Source organism: Ochotona curzoniae, unplaced genomic scaffold, assembly GCF_017591425.1.
Source record: "Ochotona curzoniae isolate NIBS_2020 unplaced genomic scaffold, NIBS_Ocur_1.0 contig_2599, whole genome shotgun sequence".
Lineage (NCBI taxonomy): Eukaryota > Metazoa > Chordata > Mammalia > Lagomorpha > Ochotonidae > Ochotona > Ochotona curzoniae.
In genome coordinates, this window is record NW_024465520.1 from 5,822,855 (window position 1) to 5,844,032 (window position 21,178).

A 21,178-nucleotide genomic window follows, 5' to 3' on the forward strand; every position below is an offset into this window, starting at 1 on the left:
CCTCATGCTATTTTAAATAACTAGATTGAACATCAAAAAATAGACAGCACCTTCCTGCATACAGAACTCACAACCAACAGAAGAAAAACACACATAAAGTGCATTATCAAAACTAGAGTAATAACTTTACACATATGGAGTTGATGGGAAATGAGATACACCAAATAGGAAAGATGTTCGCATAAATGCAACTTCAAAACAAAGTTTCCTTTTTAAAAAATTTCTTTCTTTTTTCTATTTCTTTGAAATACTGACATGATATGCTAACATTCTCTGTCCTGAAAAATAGAGTATATTGAAAATAGCTTGTTTTTGGGTAAAAAAAAAAAATGTTTTAAACACAAATTTTCATTCTCTATTACAAGAAAATCCTGACTCCGAGCTATGGAAGCTTCAAAGCGGCTTGGGCCATTTGGACCTACGTCACGTGACCTCTGTGCCTGCTAAGCCCTGCTTCTGGGTAGTTTCCTTTCCTTTAACAATGTTATTATTTCTGTCAGCTACCAACCACTGATGACCATGCTTGCTCCCAGCAAGCCATTTCACCAACATCCAATGTCTCCCTTCAAAGTTAAACACAGTTTTGGGGGCTGTATCAAAATAAGAGGAACTTATTTTGCTCTTTCTGAGGAAGTTTGTAAATCCTTGTCATTGTAACATATTTAACCTACTAAGAAATTTGGTAAGACTTTAATGCAAACATACATGAACAGGTTTATGTAATTTGATCATATAAATATACACTGGTACATTTATGTCAAAATGACATTCAACACCATACATAATAGAGAAAAAGAATTTTCCTAATCTAAGAAAGTGTAAAAAAAGAATGTTTTCTTTCACTACTTTTATTTTTATTTTACAGAGTTTATCCAATGCAAAAAGAATTAATTACTAAAAAGAGGAGTATGTATTTACAGAAAAAATAATAATACAAAACTTTAAAGAAAATTAAAAATTAAAAATTCCCCTTGTAGTGGGGAAAAAGCCAATCACATGACTAACAAAAATATGTGAATGAAAAATAAAAGTAGATAATATTTATTAAAGAATAAAAATATTAGTTGAAATATTATCATTATTAATATTAAGATTCTTCTCAAATGTATTCATAATTTACTTTATGGCTATTTTCCTAAGTTTCTTAATTTTAAAAAATTTTAACAAACACAAAAATTGCACATTGTTATGGAGTATTATAAATTTTTTGTTACATGTACACAATGTGTAATACCAAGTCGGGGAGCTATATTATTATTTCAAGCATTTGCAATTTCTCCATAGTGAAGGATACAGTCCTAATAGAGTTTTAATAAAGAAACATACAGCACATTAGCATTAGCTATAGTAACTCCACTGTGCAACAGACCGGCAGACATTGTTATTCCTATCTAGCTACACCTGGCACACCAATCACCCTTTCCCCAATCTGTCCACCTAACTTCCCTCCCTAGCCTTCATAGCCATCATTATAGATATATTTCTTAAGATTTATCTACCTTTATTGGAAAGACAGATTTACAGAGAGAAGGAGAGAGAGAAAAAGAGAGAGAGAGAGAGAGAGAGAGAGAGAGCTCTTCCATCCGCTGTTCACTCCCCAAATGGCCACAACGGTCAGAGTTGGGTGGTCTCAAGGCAGGAGTTAAGAACTCCTTCCAGATCTCCCACATGGGCTGACCTCCACTGTTTTCCCAGGCCATAAGCAGAGAGCAGGATCAGAAGTGGAACAGCTCAGATCAGTGCCCATATGGGATCCCCGGGCTTAGCAAGAGGATTAGGCTGCTGTGCCACCATGCTAACCCCAACAGCATTTTATTTTTAACTTCTGTAATATCACAATTTTATAGGTTCCATATCTAAATGAGAGCATATGGTATTTGTCCTTTTGTGCTTGGCTTATTTTAACATAATGACCTCTAGTCCAGCCATTGCAAATTATTTCATTCTTTGTATGACTAAACAATATTTCGTGTTCTTTAAGTATATATATATACTTGTTGTTTTCATTTCTTAATTACTGTAACTAGTACTGCAATAAGCTTGGAGGTGTAGATGTCTTTTCAAAAGATGGGTTTCATTTACATTAAATATATAGCCTGGAACGGAATTGCAGATCATGTGGTAATTTTAGCTTCTTTGAAGGATTTCCACCCTGTTTGCAACATTGGCTGCGCTCACTTCTATCCTCAACAGTAATGTAAACCATTCCCTTTGCTTCACACCTTCCCCAGCGTCTGCTATCTTTGGTCTTTCTGGTAATAGACTTACTAGTGGAAGATGATTTCTCATAGTTGCTTTGCTTTGCATTGCACTGATAATAATGTCAGGCATCTTTCACTTACCCACTGGCCATCTGTGTGCCTGTGTTCAAGAAGTGTCTATTTACATCTACTGTTGCTTTTAGCGGATGAATTATTTTGCTATTGACTTGTCTGAGATCCTTATATAGTCTGTATAGTAAGTCCTTGTCAGATATACAGCATGTAAAAAGATCCTCTCATTCTTGACGTTGTCTCTTCATCCTTATTGTTGCCTCTCTCATACAAAAACTTCGCAGCTTGATTGAAATCCAATTCGTCTATTTTTGCTTTTATTTCCTATGCGTTAGGGGTCTAGTCTGTAAACCCTTGCCAGTCCCAATGTCCTGAAGTATTTTTTCCTTTGTTTTCTTCTGCTAGTCTTGGTTTCAAGTCTCATATTTAGATGTTTCATATATTTGGAGTTTGTTTTTGTAAAGGTTAGAGGAATTTAGCTTCACTCTTCTGCATGTGAATATCCAATTTTCCTAACACTGTTTATTTTTGAAAAGCTACCCTTTTTCAAAGCATGTTCTTAGCACCTTTGTCAGGATCAATTGGCTATAAGATAAGTGAGTTTATGTCTAAGATCTCTCTTCTGTTCCACTGGTCTATTCACTGTTTTTATGCCAGTACCATGCTGTTTAACTTACTATCATTTTGTAATAATTTTACAATCAGGTAGTTCTATGCCTCCCGTTTAGTTCTTTTTGCTCAAGATCACTATGGCTATTAAGGATCATTTGTGGTGCCATATTTAGGATGTTCATCTCTAATTCGGGGAAGCATGTCATTAAGATTTTGGTAGAGATTGTATTAAGCCTGTATATCCCTTTGGTGAGTAAACACAGTTTAATGAGACTGATTCTTCCAGTCCATGGAAAGGAGATGTGTTTCTGTTTCTTTGTGTCCTCTTCAATTTCTTTCATCATTGATTTCCAGTTTTCATTGACGACTTTCAACTCTTTGGTTCAATTTATTCTCAAATACGTTAGTTTGCTTGTGTAGCTCTTTGAAATGGAAATGTTTTCTTGATTTCTTTTTCAGATAATTGATTCACTATTAGTGTACAAAAACATGACTTACTGAGTTCTGTACTTTGGCTTTATATTTTGCAACTTGCTAAGTTTAATAGCTCAAGCAACTTTTTGAGGGAGTGGTTTAATTTTCTTTAAGATCACTCCATTCGCCAACAGTGATAAGTTGACTTTCTCCTCTACAATTTGGATGCTGTTCATTTATTTTTCTTTGATAGCTAGTCCAAACAAGACTTCCAGCAATTTCTTGAATGAAAGCAGACATCTTTGTCTTGTTTCAAGATCTTGCAAAAAAATCTTCAGTTTTTCCTTATTGAGCATGATAGTAACTGAAGGCGTACATATAGCCTGAATTGTGGTGAGGGCCATTTAGCACTTCTCTTTTCTAAATTATTATAATGCATTGAATCACACATCCCCAGAATGAATCCCACTTAATCAAGGTAAATGATAGCTTTAATGTATTATTGGGTTCAATTTGCTAATAGGATGATTTTTCCATTTATGTTCATCAAGGATATTGGTCCATAGTCGTCGTCTTCCTTTTTTGTTTTCTTCTGTTTTGCTTTGGACCATGTGCTTGCCTTGTCCTGGTGGCAGCAAGATAAAGCAGGAATGGCTTATGCAGAATTCCCTCCTCTGCTATTTTTGAGAAATTTTGAGAAATTTTAAGAAAGATTGATGTTAATTCTTTAAAAGTCTAAGAGAATTCTTCAGTGAAGCCATCTGGTCCTGAACTTCTTTAATGAGATTTTTTAAATTACTGATTCAATCTCATTACCTGTTGTTGGTTTTTAATTATTTTATTTCCTTATGATTAAAACTCGGTAAGGTGTATCTCACCAAGAATTTGTTTATTTCTTTCAGGCTAATAAATCGGTTGCTATATAATTTTTCAGAGCAAATTTTTTAAAAGCTTTCTTTATTGTTATTGGGAAGGCAGATCTACAGAAAAGAGATATAGAAAGATCATCTGTCCACTTATTTACTCTCCCTGGAGGCCATAATAGGAACTGAACTAATCCAAACCCAGGAGACTGGAACTTTCTCTGGTACAGAGTCTCAAGGTTTTGGGGCATCCTCAGCTGCTTTCCCAGACCACAGCTGGGAGCTGATTGGGAACTGGAGCAGCCAGGACATGAACTTGTGCCCATATGGATTCCAGACATGCAAACAAAAGATTTAGCTACGAGGCTATCGTGCCAAGCTCTTTTCATAGCCAGTTTAGCAATCCTTTGTATTGTTTGTGACAGCTGTCATTCTACATATTTGAGTTATCTTTATTATACCGTTTATTGATTTTCTTGTCTTTTTAAAGAATTGGCTCTTTATTGATTTTTCATATTTTTCGGTTTTGATGTCACTTAGTTGTACTCTGGGTCTCCCACATGGGTGATAATAGCACAGGCAGTTGTACCATCTCCCATTGCTTTCCCAGGTACATCAGCACGGGACTGGATGGGAAGTGGAGCAGCTGAGGCAACTCATTTGCAATGCCAGTGTTGCAAGTGAGAGCTTAAGCTACTATGCCACCAAGCAAGGCCCCCACATCAATATTAAAGTCAAGTATCTTCCATTCAGATTCCACTATACACAACCCATAGTTAGTCTAACTGAGCAACTATTTCCCCCTCTGTAAAACTGATAATGTTGACAAGGTTAAATAAAATAATGTGTATAGAGCAGTACATCTAATCCATTTCAAAGAAAGTAAAGTCTGAGCTGAAGTGAAAATGATAGGCAGGCACTCAAATTGGTCCTACTGGGCAAGGCAGAGACTAAACCTGAAAATTCAAGTGGAGGTAGCTGTCAGGTGACCATTAGAGCCGTGGTTGGCAGCAGTGACAAGCTGAGGTGAGAGAGAAAAGGATGAGAGTGGGAAGAAGGTGGTGGGATCAACCTTTGGACCACAACATTAGCCTTCTCACAATTTTTCCTTGCTCTTCTTTTACCCCTCCACACTAGCCTAGGCCTTATCTAGGCAACTTGTTTAAATAGTTTCTGCCTCAGTTTTCTCGTCTGTAAGATCAAAAATTAATCTTCTATGAAGAGTAAATTAATTAACATTCATCAAGAGATTAGGTCAATGGCTGGCGCACCGCAAGTGATGAGCATTTGATGAAGATTCTTATTAGAATCATTAGCAGCACTGCTAATCGTGTTTCTCCTGATTGCCAGGGTACGGAACGATGACGGATGGCAGCTAAAGTTGTGCCCAGGTTGTTGAATTTGTGAATGTGTGTGTGCTTTGGAAAATAAGCAGTAGTGTTACAGCAATATGACAGAAATTATACATGTAATTGTAAATATGCTAGAGGCCATACGACAAAAGTAACATGCCACAGGTGAAAATAATTTTAGCACTGTTTTTTTTAACTTAATAAATCTGAAATACTATTTCAACACATGATCAACATAAACATTTTTAGTGAAATAGTTTATACAAATTTCATACTAAGTCTTCAAAAATTCAGTATATATTTTTTTAAAGAGCTAATTTATTTATTTGAAAGGCAGAGTGACAAGAAAAACAAAGATTTATTATCCATGGGTCACACCCCAGTAACCAAAACAGGGGACAGGGACAAGCAAAAAGTGGGGTCTTGGAACTCAATTCAGGTCTACTATCTGGGTGACAAGGACACAAGAAAGTGAACCACCACCTGCTGCTTCCCAAGATGCTCAATGTCAAGAAGCCAGATTGGAGCAAAGAGTAGGACACACACTCAGGTACTTGATGTGGGATGTGGGAGAGCCAACCTGTGTCTTCATCTCTAAGCCAAAATCCCCAACCATATCCACATCACATACCCAGAATCTCTTTTCCAGCAAGCACCCCCCTTTTAAGTGCTCCATAGCCACTAGTGAGTATAGATTATCAGAGTGGACAGGATAACTAGATAAATGAGATCAGAAGACAGACACAGGATACATCTGAAGGGAAAAAAAGGAAGAAACAGCTAACCAGATAAAGACAGAAACGGATAAGAGGCTTTCTGTAAGTGAATGATAACCCTGCCGCTGTTCCCCGTGATAAAACAGCATGTTGCCATCCTCTGCCAAACAGGATCCTGATTCCCGATCTGCAACGGGAGATTGAGAAACAGTTTGATGTTAAAGAAGATACCGTGGGCAGCCACAGCTATGCTAAATACAACAACTGGGACAAGGTACCTATAAAATGCTTGTGCTTCAAAGAAAAACATGACCTCAACCTTTGCTTTCATTTGCTGTAACTGCCCAAAACTTGTTTTATTCTTAAGATCATGGCTTGGACTGAAAAAATGGCACGCAAGCATCCCAAAATGGTCTCTCGCATTAAAATCGGATCTACTGTTGAAGACAATCCAATCTATGTCCTCAAGGTAATAATAGTTCAGAAACTATTGGTTCTTGTTTGAAAGTGAGTTTAAAAGTTAGCTTATACCACCACTGAGCTAATTCTCAGAAAACAAAGAACTCCAAATAGTTCAAAAATAGAATAAAAACACCAGGTGATTTTCAGGGGAATACTTTTTTTAAAAATCTGAAAAAACACTTGTCAAGACATCTCAGCAGAAAAACCAAGAGAGACACTTCATCCCACTGCTTTATTGAGAGTTTGTAATGTCCTTGTTGTATAAAACACTTGTCCACCTTTTGAATTCAATGAAACTGTTGCATGAATGAGCAAAAGTAAGCATCATGGGCTCAAGGGACCCAGAACAGTATCGTCTCAATGTCAAGTTGAAAGGCAATTCCTTCTTATAACACACAAGTTGACCATTCGCAGTCAACTACGCAAGCTTTTGTGCAAAGAAATGATTCCTAGAGCATCTCCTTGGTTACTAGGAAGCCTATTTTCATCCTGAACCCCCTATCCATTCACTGTCTTCAACCACTCAAAACAAATCAAAACTCTCTAAAATGATAGACCTTTAAATACGCCTCATTATTGCTCCTTTGCTCTCTAAACACAACATAAGGCCTTCTCCATGCCACGAGAAAATCTCCAGTACATGAAACCAGGAAAGAAAAGGGAAATGACTCGTTATTTTATAATCTATTTCTCAAAACATGTCAACATTAAAATAAGAAAAATAAGATTATGCTATTTTTTTTTAAATTCTAAAAGCCACTCTGACAATAAGAATGTTTGAGAGCTATCCAGTATAATGGGTGATGAATTATGTATGGACACTGAAGGACAGGTGGCTTGGACCTGTCTGAGACCAACACATGCGTAAATGGTTCCCCTGTGATAGACAGGGAGGGAATTGCTATGAGAATATGAATGAGCCATTGGGCGACAAGCGATCAGTGTGTGAGTTCGTGCAAAATAATGGCTTATGTTTATTTTTAAATAGATTGGGAAAAACGAGGGAAAAAGAAAGGCTATTTTTATGGACTGTGGCATTCATGCACGAGAATGGGTGTCCCCGGCATTCTGCCAGTGGTTTGTCTATCAGGTAAGTGAATCGGAACAGGAGTACTCACAGCCTCATCCACCTGTCAGGCCTGAAGTACCTCACTGAGCGGCGACACCCCCTCTAAGCAAGCGCAGTTCCACTTAACCAGGAGACCCACACTTGATGCTGTCAGGGAATAAATGCGCTGGCTATTACTCATTGCCGCAGCTTTTATAACATCGGCACCTCCCTTCAAACTTCTTGAACTCCAGCTGAGAGTTGACTAGACTCAAAACAGTTTCTTGGCTATAATTTGAAAGTTTTTCCAATGTTTGAATATGGGAAAGCTAAAAAAAAAGACCTCCATTTACAACTGCAAATTTCATGTTTCTTTGGTGAGTTTAAGATACAGACCATCTTATCCTTGGCCACATACGTACGTACTTAAAACTTTTTATATTTAGTATTCCTTTCCAGGTACAAAATAACTTTTTAAGGCAGAACTAGTTTATATGTGTATTATTCTCACTCTACTAATAATGTGTTCTGATTCCTGTTTTAATTTTCTTATGCTGTTAGCTTTTGCATACCTAACACACTGATGGTGTTGGGGTGACAATGATTTTCTAGGCATGATTATTTTCACCAAAAAGAACCTGTCCAAAGAAGTGACCTGTCCTCCGACTGCCTTAGCTCTCCTACCAAGGCCCCAGGGCTCCACGAAGGGACACATATGCACATCTGAAATCAATATAAATATCCCATGTCAGCCAAGATTAAAAATAAAATATAGGATCACAAGAAATCTCTAAGGCAGACCAGCCTTGTGGTAAGGCAAGCTAAGATGCCATGTGGAGTACCCACATCCCCTGGTTCAGGATGCCCTGGTTCAGCCTTGCCTCCTTTTCCAGTCCATATCCCTGTGAATGTGAACCCTAAAAGAGAGTAATGACTCACGTGCTTCATTGCCTGGCACATATGTGGGAGATCCTGTGGAGCTCCTGGCTCCTGGCTTCAGCCTGGCCCAGCCCTGACTGTTGTGGGTAATTGGAGCATAAACTTGGGGCTGGAAGATAGTATCACCTCTGTTTCCTCTATCCCTTTTAAAATAAAATAATGTCTTTATGTATTGATATAATATAGATGATATAAAAATTATATATATGTTATATGTATATAAATTATATATACATATATATATAATGCCATTGGTCTGACAATTATTTCTGTTTTACCCTGTAATCTGTGTGTATTATTTGAAGGAAAATATTGAGAGGATATATTTTTAAAATCATAGGGCCATGGGCCAATGACTCAAGAAATAAGTTATTACAATAGTTATTACAATTATAGCTACAATTCTTTACCCAGCAGCTGAACTTCACACAATAGCTTAATTTCTCTTACCTCTACAGGCAACCAAAAGTTATGGAAAAGACAGAATTATGACCAAACTTTTGGATCAAATGAATTTTTATGTTCTTCCAGTGTTTAATGTTGACGGATATATTTGGTCATGGACACAGGTACTGCTCAACAGTCCCTTATTGGTTTTAATCCACATTGATTGTCAAGCATTAATTTTTTATTAATATAAAGAGAACAGATTTTATGTAGATTGTAGATAAAATTCTGAGAATCTAATGATACTTCTGTTCATCCCTCCCTCTCTCCCTTTCTCCTCTTTATTTCCTTTCTTTTTGTCCTTAGGTATTTATTTTAAGGTTGGGCAACTGCTTCATACCAATTCAAAACAAAAATTTCTTTAAAATTCTATTTCAGACTGCATCAAGTAGCATTTCCTGGCTTGCAGATGTCCTTAAGTAATACCATATCTCTTCTACACAAGCTAATAACGTGGAATGGAATAGCACAACAATTATACAGGAAACGTGTGGTTATATGATATGGACATGTGTATTCTGACTGAGAATAAACATCGTTTGGGGTTAGGCCTCGTAGCACAGTAGGTGAAGCTGTTGCTTGGGGTGCCCTCCCCGCAAGTGCCTGGGATCAAGTCCTGCCTCTGCTACTGACCCAGGGTCATGTTAATGCCGGTGCCGGTGACAGCCCAAGGACCTGGGTTCCTGTCACCCATGTGGGACCCTTGGATGGAATTCCTGGCTCCTACTTTCAGCCTGGCCCTGGCAGGCTTTTGCAGACATGTTGGGAGTAAACCAGCAGTTGGAGAATCGCTTTCCCAAAAAGCTTTCCCACATCACTCTGCGTTTCAAATAAATGTAGCTTTAAATAAGAATAGACATTATTTAAACGCATGATAAACTCATTGTTTTCAAAGCAAAAAATCATTGTATTCCATCAGTTAGAAATAGAATCCAGATGAGCCATTATATGAAAAAATACAAGAGACAGATATCTTTGCCTTTTTGCCAGATGTTTTATTGCCCTGCTGTTGCTAAATAAAATTAGTCTGAATTTCCAGATACATATCACATCAAGTTCTTTTCTGAAAATTTGATCCAGCAGTCACAAGTTTGTTTTTTATCTGAATTTATAAATGATGAAAATTTAACAAAATTATAATTAATATGAGCAATTTCTGAGCATTGTTGATCATTTTCTAATTAGAGACTTAACCAATGGTTTTTAAAGCTAAGTGAGTTATGTCAAGACCTAAAAATATTACTATTAAAATCCATGTTTTTGAAAACATGACAAATTCTAAGAAAATATTTTTTCTTCCTGTTAAAGGGCTTCTATATAACTGGATGGATTTTAAATAAAGCTTTCAGTAACTGCACAGGGAGAGTGTGAGATGATCAATTTGAAAAGTACAAACTGATCATGGGTTAACACTTCTATGATTTAATCTGGCAGGACCGCATGTGGAGAAAAAATCGTTCTAAGAACCCAAATTCCAACTGCACTGGAACTGACCTCAACCGGAACTTTAATATCTCGTGGAATGGTGAGTGGCTGACACAGTCTCCTGGAAAGTTGTTGGAACACTGATACACCAAATTTAAGTAAAGCACCAATTTGTTTTGGTAAAATAAGGTATTCCCGGAGTATTAATTTTCACAAAATGGAAGATAATTGTTATTACTACTGAGGGGCCATGAATGGTTCATTGCAGAAGGATGTGTGAAAGAGAGAGGGCTGCTGACCCAAAATAACATATGTAGCTTACTAAAAATCAGGCATTATCCAGATGCACACAAATTCAGATAATCTAAAGAGATAGCTCAGGCATATCTTCTTCCTGGTCTGATAAATATTGAGAACCCAAAGAGGTGCTGTGTCACAGAAGATTAAACCACTGCTTGCAATACCAGCGTCCCACATCAGAGCTCTATTTCCTGGCTGCTACAGTTTCAACAGCACCCTGATGAAGTGCCAGGCAAAGCAACAGATGGTGTGTTTCAGCCTCTGCACCATCCATGGGAGATGTGGATGGAGTCCCGAACTTCCAGCTTTGGTATGACCTAGCCCTGGCTGTTGGGGTCATCTGGAAAGTGAACGAGCAGGTGCAAGATTCTCTTACTCTCTTTGTCAGTCTGACCTTCAGATAAGTAAATCTAAGTTTTGCTAAACTTTAGAAAACAGATGTTAAAATCAATGTCCGTGGCAGGTATCACATGTTTAGCAAACAGAAATATCTCAGGCAAAGAAACTGTAAAGGCAATGCAAAGCCGAGGAGAGACCCAACACTGCAGCTGTTGGTGCGGCAAGGTCTTAGCTCACCATCGCCTACCCTCAAGGGGATATTACCACTGCTCCTTGTTGTGTTGAAAATACTGTTTCAGTTTTTTACCACTATTCTTTCATAACAGATATGACAATAATTGCAGGTGTGCCTAACTGAAAAAATTTTTTATGAAACTGGCAGAACATTTGGTCTGCGAGAAGCTAACTTAACATCAGTTCCCAGGCAATGAGAGCCAGAGTTGAATTGGAACCGGGTCTGTCTGCTCCAACTCCTAGGTAGCTTCCTCTAAAAAACTCATTCCTGGGCCCTACAAAAGGAAGGGAAATGAACACTTCAGTGGGCTAAGTCTGTTACCAACTGGAGTGTGTGGACAGAGTTGCTGTGCAGTAGCTGTGACAAGAGAAACTTTGAGGCAGCCCTGTCAAGACGAGCAGCCAAATGTTTTAAAGTTGTTTTAGAGTCTGTGTTAGGAGAGGCAGAGCCTGGCGTGAATGGGAGCAGATTATAATCTCATCCACTGTGTCTTCTGCAGCTTTTCCTAGTACCGATAACCCTTGTAAAAGTATCTACCGGGGCCCTGCACCAGAGTCTGAGAAAGAGACAAAAGCTGTTGCTGACTTCATCCGAAGCCACCTGAACTCTATCCAGGCTTATCTCACCTTCCACTCATATTCCCAGATGCTGTTGTTTCCTTACGGGTTTACATCAAAACTGCCACCTAACCACAAAGACCTGGTAGGTACAAAGAGACGTGAGTTTATTATGGACACCATGGTTGTCTTTTGATCTGTTCATTAACACTTGGGTGATGTTGAAAAAAGTTCACATAGTAATGACAAAGAAAAGAACTAACAAAGCTTGTCTCAGAGTTAAAACCATGATTTTTAGATTTAAAAAATACTAGCAATACAATCTTTCAATATGATGCTGAGAAAAATTTAGACAAAATGTCTAGATCTGTTGCCACCCAGCTCCTGGTATCTTAGTGTCTACTGTGGATCCTCCTCTGACTTCATACACAGCAAATCTCTAAAGAAAAGCAAAGACAGGTGCAAATTCTACCCCCAGACTCCTGATTTGAGAAGATCCACTGTATCCTTATCCTCCTGATCAACTTCTAATTGACTTCAATTTTTGTACTATCTGAAAAAAATAAAATTGTAAGTGTTTGTATAGTTTCTGAATTCAGGATAAACTTCTTTCAAAACTACATTCCTTTCTATAAAACAGATCTAAACATGTGAACTTTAAAAAATCATAAGCCCTCCTACCGGTTCAGTGACAGTGTAGATGAGTGACTAAAGAAGAAATGTTTTGAATTAGGAGATGAAACACAGGAAAAAAGCCCCCCAGATACCAGAGTGGTCGGCAATAAATCATATCCAGTGAAAGGTGTGGTTAAGTACTAGTCTACGCAATTAAGATGTTTTGCTTAAAACGAAGTCACAGGTTTCATTTCCACTTTAGTCAACTGCATTCACCACGACAAAATTTAGTTATATTTCTATCAGAGACTTGAATCAGTCATTAAAACTGTATAGGTTCAAGGGCATTCCAAAAGCAGATACTTGGCCTAGCAGCTGACAGGCCCACTTCCTTTATCAGGCTGTCTGAGTTCAATTCTTTCTCCCGCTTTTGATACCTTTCTCGGCCAGGCAGGTCCTGGAAGGCAGCAGTTTTGGCTCAAGTCCTCGGATGCCCATCTCTCATGGAGAAGGCCTGAATTGTAATCGAAGTCATTATTGACATCTACAGAGTGAGCCACACCGGATGAGAGCACACTCTCTCTGTTTCTCTTCCTCGCTGTTTCTTGATTTCTCTGTCTCTCTGCTTCTCAAATAAATTTTTTTAGTTAAAAAAGGTTTTAGATAGGGCCACGCCAATGGCTCAACTGGCTAATCCTCTGCTTGCAAGTATCAGAATCCCAGTTGGGCACCAGTTGGAGTCCCCTCTGCTCCATTTCCCATCCAACTCCCTGCTTATGGCCTGGGAAAGAATTTACAGTTAAAGAATGTATAGTTAAAATAATTTATAGTTAAAGGAAAAACACAGGAAAATGAGCAATGGCTTTATCATTTTTGTACATCATTTAATTTTCATTGAGAAGAGTTTTTACAATGATAACATATCTTACTAAAAATAAGTTTCCTCATTTAACTGTTATAGTTTTGATCTTTAAATGACAAACAAGGAGAGCCAGTGCAGTGACTCCCAGGCTAATCCTCTGTTTGCAAGTGTCAGGATCCCATACAGGCACTGGTTCTAGTCCTTGCTGTTCCACATCCCATCCAGCTCCCTGCTTGTAGTCTGGGAAAGCTCTAGTCCTTGAGCTCCTGCAACCCATGTGGGAGACCCAGAAAGAAGAAGCTCCTGGCTCCTAACTTTGGATCGGCTCAGCTCCAGCTGTCATAGCAGTTTGGGGAGTGAATTGGCAGATGGAAGATTCTCTGTCTCTCTCTCTCTCTTTCCCCATATCTCCTCACTACTAATCTGCCCCTCCAATAAAAACAAGGAAAATATTTTAAAATAAATAAATAAAATAAATGCTAAATAACCAGTAAAATTGACTTTTTTTAAAAAAAACCACTCTATAAGGCCACGTAGAGGTATTAACTATACCCCGTGTACTGCAAATGATGCAAGTATTTACATGGTGTTCTCTTTTCCCACTCTAACCTCCCTCCTCTCTAGGCCAAGGTTGCAAAAATGGGCACCGAAGCTCTGTCAACTCTATATGAAACCCGCTACATCTACGGCCCAATAGCATCAATACTTTGTAAGTTTTTCCTGTTAGGTATTGTATTCTTTGCTCTGTGACCTCTTTTTTTTATCAATAGTTTTATTATCATATTTGCAAATTAGAATTAAACATCTAAAATTGCTCATTTGAACTCTAGATCTCATAGAAAATTCTGGGTCTATTGGAATTTTTTCCCTTTTTTTAAGATTTTATTGCTATTTTTTATTGGAAAAGCAGATATACAGACAGGAGAAGATACAGACAGAAAATAAGCTTCCGTCTGCTGCTCTGCTCCACAAGTAGCTGCAATGGCCAAAGCTGAACCAACCCAAAGCCAGGAGCTTCCTCCAATTCACCTACGTGGGTCCAGGGTCCCAAGGCATTGGGCCGTCCTCCATTGCTTTCCCAGGCTACAAGCAGGGAGCTGGATGGGAAGCGGAGCAACTGGGCTACCAGCCAGCACCCATTTGGGATCTTGGCGGATGCAAGGCAAGATTTTAGCTATTAGGTTATCTCACTGGCCCAGAGTTCTTTCTTTGGAGTAAGACTTGACCAAGAGCAAATTACACCTGTCTTTTACAACATTACAATGCCCACATAAATTACTAAGTTAAGAAAAGTTTATAGTTTAATTAATCTATGTCCCATCCCCTACCTCCACCAATATCTATACTCTCATTAACTATCAAAACAATGTAGGGAGAGAGTCTACATCATTTTTTTTTAATGTCAGATATACAGAGAGGAAGACCTTCCATCTGTTGATTCACGCCCCAAGTGACCACAGTGGCCAGAGCTAAGCTGATCTGAAGCCACAAGCCTGGAGCCTCTGTCGGGTCTCTCACATGGGTGCAGGGTTCCAAGCCTTTGGACCATCCTCAACTGCTTTCCAGGGCCACAAGCAGGGAGCTTGGTGGGAAGCGAGGCTGCCAGGATTAGAACCAGAGCCCGTACAGGATCCCAGCATGTGCGAAGCAAGGACTTTAACCACTAGGCTACTGTGCAGGGCCCATCCTACACCACTTTTATTAAACGATTTAGCTTGAACTATACTCTTCTTTGGCATTGTCCTCACGCAAATGCAGTCTTTTCCCTAAATCCTGGTAGGAAGTGTGTGTACAATCAGGTCCAACCATTTGTTTATATGGAACCAGTTTCTGGTTCCTCTCACACATCCCTTCCCATTGTGCTCAACTGAAATCCACATGGTGGACTAAAAACGTGTATCACAAGGTTCTTGATTGATTGCGTTTGCTTCTTGTTCTTTCCTATTGGGATTTCTTTGTGTTTCTGAACTATTGACTTAGATTTCTTGGTCTTGATATTCTTGTCTCTTATTCTCTACACAAGGAACCAACACTCTGTGTAAATGACCACGTAGTAAATCATTTTGGCTTTGCTGAAGGGAACAGCTTCTGTTGCAGCTACTCAATGGCGGCACTGTGGATTGAAAGCAGTCAAGGACAGTGAGTTGACCAATAGACATGGCTGCCTGCCAATAAAATCCCATTCACAAACATAGGAAATCGGCCATAGTTTGTACAGAATGAACAGTATGTGTAATTGTTTGGGTATTTTTTTTTCTTACAAGTTAGGCAATGTGTCTAGACCTTGGCTTTCATATTCTCAATTAATCTTCATAAAAACCACATAGCACTATTTCCCAGCTGCTGGCAACTGCTAACGTTGGGACTCAACTGCACATTTCAAATAGAAGTCTATGGTCTTCCATTGTGCACGTAACTCTCTCACTTGGCTGGGAAGCTGCCATCATCAGGCTTTTCTGGATTGAAGCAATAATAGCAGCAAAAACTATTCATTACTTCTCACCAAAAAACATTAATTCAGACCTTGGTTAGAGAGAGCATTTCTCTCTTTACGGCAAACCCCCATCATCTTTAGTTTGGGATCATTTTAACAAAAATTATCTCTTTTTCATAAACAAGTCTAATCTTTCATTCCGAGTACCAAACATTACACAAGATTTCTGATGAAATCATTTCCAAAACCTTAATTTTGCAACCAAAACGAACTTCCTCTAAAGAACAAACCATAATTCAGTCTACTGGGGCAGACATTGCAGTACAGTGAGCAAAGCCGCTGCTTGCACCAATGGCATCCCATATCAGTGCCATTTCAAGGCATGGCTGCTCTACTTCCCATCCAGCTCTCTGCTAACATGCCAGGAAAGGCAGTGGAGAATGACCCAAGTATCTAGGCCCCTGCACCCACATGGGAAACTCAGCTGGAATTTCTGGTTCCTGGTTTTCATTTGGCTTTGCTGTGAACTCTTCAGCCATCTGAGGAGTGAACCAGTAAATGAAAGAAATCTCTCTCTCTCTCTCTCTCTCTCTCTCTCTCTCTCTGTGTGTGTGTGTGTGTGTGTGTCCCTTTTTCTCTGTAATTCTGCCTTTCAAGTAAAAATAAAATAAATCTTTTAAAAGAAGTATTAGGATTAGGGAAGAATTTTCTCTTTTACACTGGGCCACAGCAGCTTGACAAATGCTTGACATTTCTAGGAATGACTGCTTTAATACTGAATTTGATTGAATGTTAATCAAACATGCATGAGAAGCAGAGGGGAGTAAAGTGGTTTAACTTGGTAAGAATACAAAATAAATGTACCCCCATGATTAAAGTTGAGTTGTTCCAATAGCCTGACACTTAATAAGTCTCAAGATTTAGGGGAAGTCATTTGTATTAGCCAGTAGTTGCCTTTCTTTGCTTTGCTGAAGATAATAGAAAAGGGATAGAGGGAGACTTTTCAAACTTAAATCATGGAAAGATCTCTGGCCTTCAGAAAACAATAAATATAAATTTGCAATTTTAAACCTAGGAGAAAAAGCTATTGGGTTAGTTACTAATACTTTTTAAGATTTATTTTATTTTTATTTAAGTTATGAAAAAGGAAAGACAGAGATAGAGCTTTCCCATCTGTTGGGTTTTTTTCTCAAATGGCTTCCAAGAGGGATCCAGCTGGAGTTGGATGGATCCAAAGGCAGAAGCCAAGAGCCTCTTCCAGGTGCCCACATGGGTGCAGGAGCCAAATGATTTGAGCCCAACTCTGCTGCTTTTCCACATCATTAGCAAGAAGCTGGATGAGAATGGAACAGCCTTGACTCCAGCAGGAGCCATATGGGATGCTGGTGCAATACGCCTAGCCCACTACTTCCCAGTGCCAGCCCCTAAATGATATATTTTGAAACCTGGTGAAAACCTAGCACCTGACAGAAACCATGACTTTAAATCCAATTTCCTATTGAATCATGGAAGAGCTTCTAAAATACATGGATGATCAGACCCCATTCTGGGGTTCTGTTGTTCTCAGGGGGGTAGAGCCCAGACACTCTCACTTTTATAAGTAGCCAACGGGAGGGGTGGGCATTTAGCCTGGTGGCTAATTTGCCCAGATTCCACATAAAAATACCTGGTTCAACTCCTGACTCCAGCATCCTCTCCTTGCAGATCCTGAGAGGAAAATGTGATGATTCAAGTATTTGGGCCCCAGCCACCCAAGCGAGAGACCTGGACTGAATTCCAGGCTCTGTGCTTTGGCTGGCCCAGCCGTACCCACTGCAGATATTTGGGGTTTGAAGCAATAGAAGAAAGATCTCTTTATGCCTCTCTGCCTTTTAAATAAAATAAAAATAATTGAAGAAAAATCTTTTAAATTATCAGTCCACTAAGAAGACATCTTTAATGTGTGCACTCCAATCTTACCTGTAATACTACTGCCAATAACTTCAAGCTTCATTTCTCTCAAATCTTTCTGAGTGATTGGAGCTAAATACATGCTTTAGTCTCCCTTTACTGGATCTTTTCCCTAGCCAAAGCCTCTCTGAGTTTGTCTTCCTGTTAACACCAATTTTTTTTTAAGCACCTAGATTTAAATTTTAATCATGTTTATCAAATTCTGTGCCATTTCCATTCCACTGTTTGTTACATGGAGCCCATCAGTTCTGCTTTCAATGTGATGACCAATCCCTGGTCCATCTTTCACTTGATAAAACGTCCTAACCGGGACAATAATGTGGCAGAGCTGGTTAAGCCACTTATTATCAGACCACAGCTACTCCACTTCCAATTCTACTTCCTGCTAGTGTATCTGGAAAGGCAGTAGAATACAATCCAAGTACATAAACTCCTGCCAGCCATGGGAGACCAGCAAGGAGCTCCTGGATCCTGGCTTTAGCCTGGCTCAAACGTGGCTGTTACAGTGGGATGTAAACCAGAAAATAAAAAATCTGTGTGTGTGTGTGTGTGCATTATTTTGCCTTTAATATAAATAAATAATTGCTTTTTCAAAACTTGTGAACTAGTATACTCATTCCTATTCAGGTTAGCCATCCTAAAGTGCTGAAGTGTTTTTAATCTCCCTCCAAACAAAATCTCAGCTCCCTTTAAGTCTGACTTAAAAGGTTTGTCAGTTTGCCCTTACAAACTCTCATTTGATTCCTCTACTTCAACCCAACTAGATCTCACTGGGTTCTTAGACAGCCTTCATGCTTTCCTTGCAACTCTGGAACCAGAATGTCTTTCTCCATCTCCATCTGGGAAAATGCCACTTTTCCTTAAGTCTTGTCCTCAAATTGCACCTTCATGATGGAGGCAGTATTAGAGTAAGAAATGAGCACAAAATGCCAGCCTCCTTAGCAGGTGTAGTCTTTTTCCCTTCCAATCTTCTGAAACTTTTGTTGAATATTTTATTCCTACAGAACTTAATGGACTCTGTTCTGAGCCTTTTAGGCTGCACTTCAGCATCTCTCCCTTAAGTTGTAAATTCTAGAAGACACTTCTAACATCTTCCTCTGCACCACTCACCCTCTCCAGTGCCAGGTCAAGTGTATGGCACAGACTGAAAGCTTAGTAAATTATTTGTTGAACAACTCAAGAGCCAATTTTTCCACCAAAGTATTCCTCCCTTCCCTTGTACCACTCTTCCTTCCTTCTTTCTTTTTTATCACAGTTGTGGATTCTTACCTTTCAAACATAGAATATTAATGCCAGTTAACTCCTGATTTATCCCAAAACACAAACAATTCTGTGTGCCAATAACCCTTTTCTATTATATAAAGCGAACTACCTGACATGCGTTTGTAGTGTGTGAATGCGCTTACATAGTAAATAACTTCTAGATGTGTGTGTATAATCCCGATCTTTCACTAACACTATGTTCAGTAAAATTTCTTGCAATCTAACATGGAAATTTAAATTTGGAGTTTAAATATTTTCTTAGCAAAAACCGATGTCAGCATTCTTGCTCTTTTAGGCATAAAATCAGTTTGCCCTAACAACTGATTAGCAGTAAATTTAATGTTTTAATCTTGTACATGTGTCTGTATGGATATTCCTTAGTTCTTTGAACCACCAGTGACTCCTTGTCCTTTACTTTCCTCGGCTGCTGGACTTTGCTCACAGCGCCTCAGTCTGGAAGCACATACACCTAGGAAACAGTTTATTCCTGATTCAACCAAAATGCAGTTTATTTAAGTGCATCACAACTTTAAAGTGGATGTTGGGTTCTAAAATCATGATGATGTTTATTATTTACTCTATTCTACTAGACCACTCCTCACATTCAATACTGCAAATTAACTACTCCCATCGTTATTTTTGGCTAACTTTATAACCTGTGATTTCCATTTTAGGAAAAGTGCTAGCTTTATCTCTAATTAAAAATTGGCTGCTTCTGTTTTGCAGACCCAACATCAGGCAACTCTTTAGACTGGGCTTACAAGATGGGCATCAAATACACATTTGCCTTTGAGCTCCGAGACAGAGAAAGATTCGGTTTTCTCCTTCCAGAATCTCAACTGAAACCAACCTGTAAAGAGACCATGCTCGCTGTCAAACTCATTGCCAAGTATGTCCTCAAGCATGCCACCTAGAGACCTGCCCTCACACTGGATAAGCCAAGTCATCCCTGCTGTCCCTTCTGCCCACTCATCCATGTCCACAGGACACAGCTTTCATGTCACCAGAACAGGCCTCTCTAGCTCACTGGTATCCTGTGTGACTTCTTCCCTTGAGTATGCTCAGCAGCAGCTTAACAAACCAGCATGAACTGATAGCTTTTAACTGCCCTTCTTTGCTCCAAATGAATTCTGATCCAGGAAGAGAACATTACTTCCATTATTTTTGAAAGATGATGCAGTATCTCTAAAACTAGGTTTCCCAGAAATCACATTTCATCAGAATCCTCTAATTCTCCAGGAACAGAGTCTCACCATGTAGCTTCTTCGTGCCATATGCTAATGCAGTAACAACTAATGGGCACCACTATACTTTAAAATGCATATGTAGACTTACATATCAATAAAAAATGAAATAAATATGCAAAGGCGCATCTCCTGTTTTTGATCAACTACATTCTCTACATTTGTCTGCTAGTTAATAAAAATGAATGCCTCTCCAGCAATCCAGAACTCTTGAACTATCAAAACTGCTTGAGCAGGGCCCTCGGAGCATGCCTCACATCAGGGACCTGGGATGGGTGGGAGGCTGGGTGGGTGGGGCTTCTCCCTTTGTTTCTCCCCCAACCCCAGATACAGGAGGAGAAAAAGTGATGATACTAGTGTGGAAACAATACTATTACCCACTTTCCTGTAGCCCTTGACCCTTTGTACCTTAATCAACTAAGTAAGATTATTAAAAAAGAAAAAAAGAAGAAAAAAAAAAAGAATGCCTCTCACCTAAGCTGTTAACTACAAAGAAGTTATCCGGGCCCAGCGGCATGGCCTCGCGGCTAAAATCCTGCCTTGAATGCCCCGGGATCCCATATGGGTGCTGGTTCTAATCCCGGCAGCTCCACTTCCCATCCAGCTCCCTGCCTGTGGCCTGGAAAAGCAGTCAAGGACGGCCCAAAGCTCTGGGACCCTGCACCCGTGTGGGATACACGGAAGAGGTTCCCAGTTCCCGGCTTCAGTTGCGGTCACTAGGGGAGTGAATCATCGGACAGAAGATCTTCCTCTCTCTCTCCTCCTCTCTGTATATCTGACTTTGTAATAAAAACAAATAAATCTTTTAAAAAAAAAGAAAGAAGTTAT

General features: G+C 39.1%; 1 protein-coding gene across 2 annotated transcripts in view; it reads left to right on the plus strand.

Moving 5' to 3' along the window:
- The window catches only part of CPA3 (carboxypeptidase A3), a 28,647-nt gene extending 8,060 nt beyond the window's left edge, over positions 1-20,587 (plus strand). The window contains exons 4-11 of one of the 2 annotated variants that reach the window (XM_040974759.1): positions 6,402-6,504; positions 6,598-6,699; positions 7,681-7,782; positions 9,138-9,248; positions 10,561-10,651; positions 11,925-12,127; positions 14,084-14,168; positions 19,833-20,587. In XM_040974759.1, coding sequence (XP_040830693.1) covers positions 6,402-6,504; positions 6,598-6,699; positions 7,681-7,782; positions 9,138-9,248; positions 10,561-10,651; positions 11,925-12,127; positions 14,084-14,168; positions 19,833-20,020 — 985 coding nt within the window. In that variant the 3' untranslated portion in view covers positions 20,021-20,587. The remainder of the gene's footprint in view (positions 1-6,401; positions 6,505-6,597; positions 6,700-7,680; positions 7,783-9,137; positions 9,249-10,560; positions 10,652-11,924; positions 12,128-14,083; positions 14,169-19,832) is intronic. The other variant, XM_040974760.1, reaches the window with a different exon arrangement.
- The last annotated feature ends 591 nt before the right edge of the window (positions 20,588-21,178 follow it).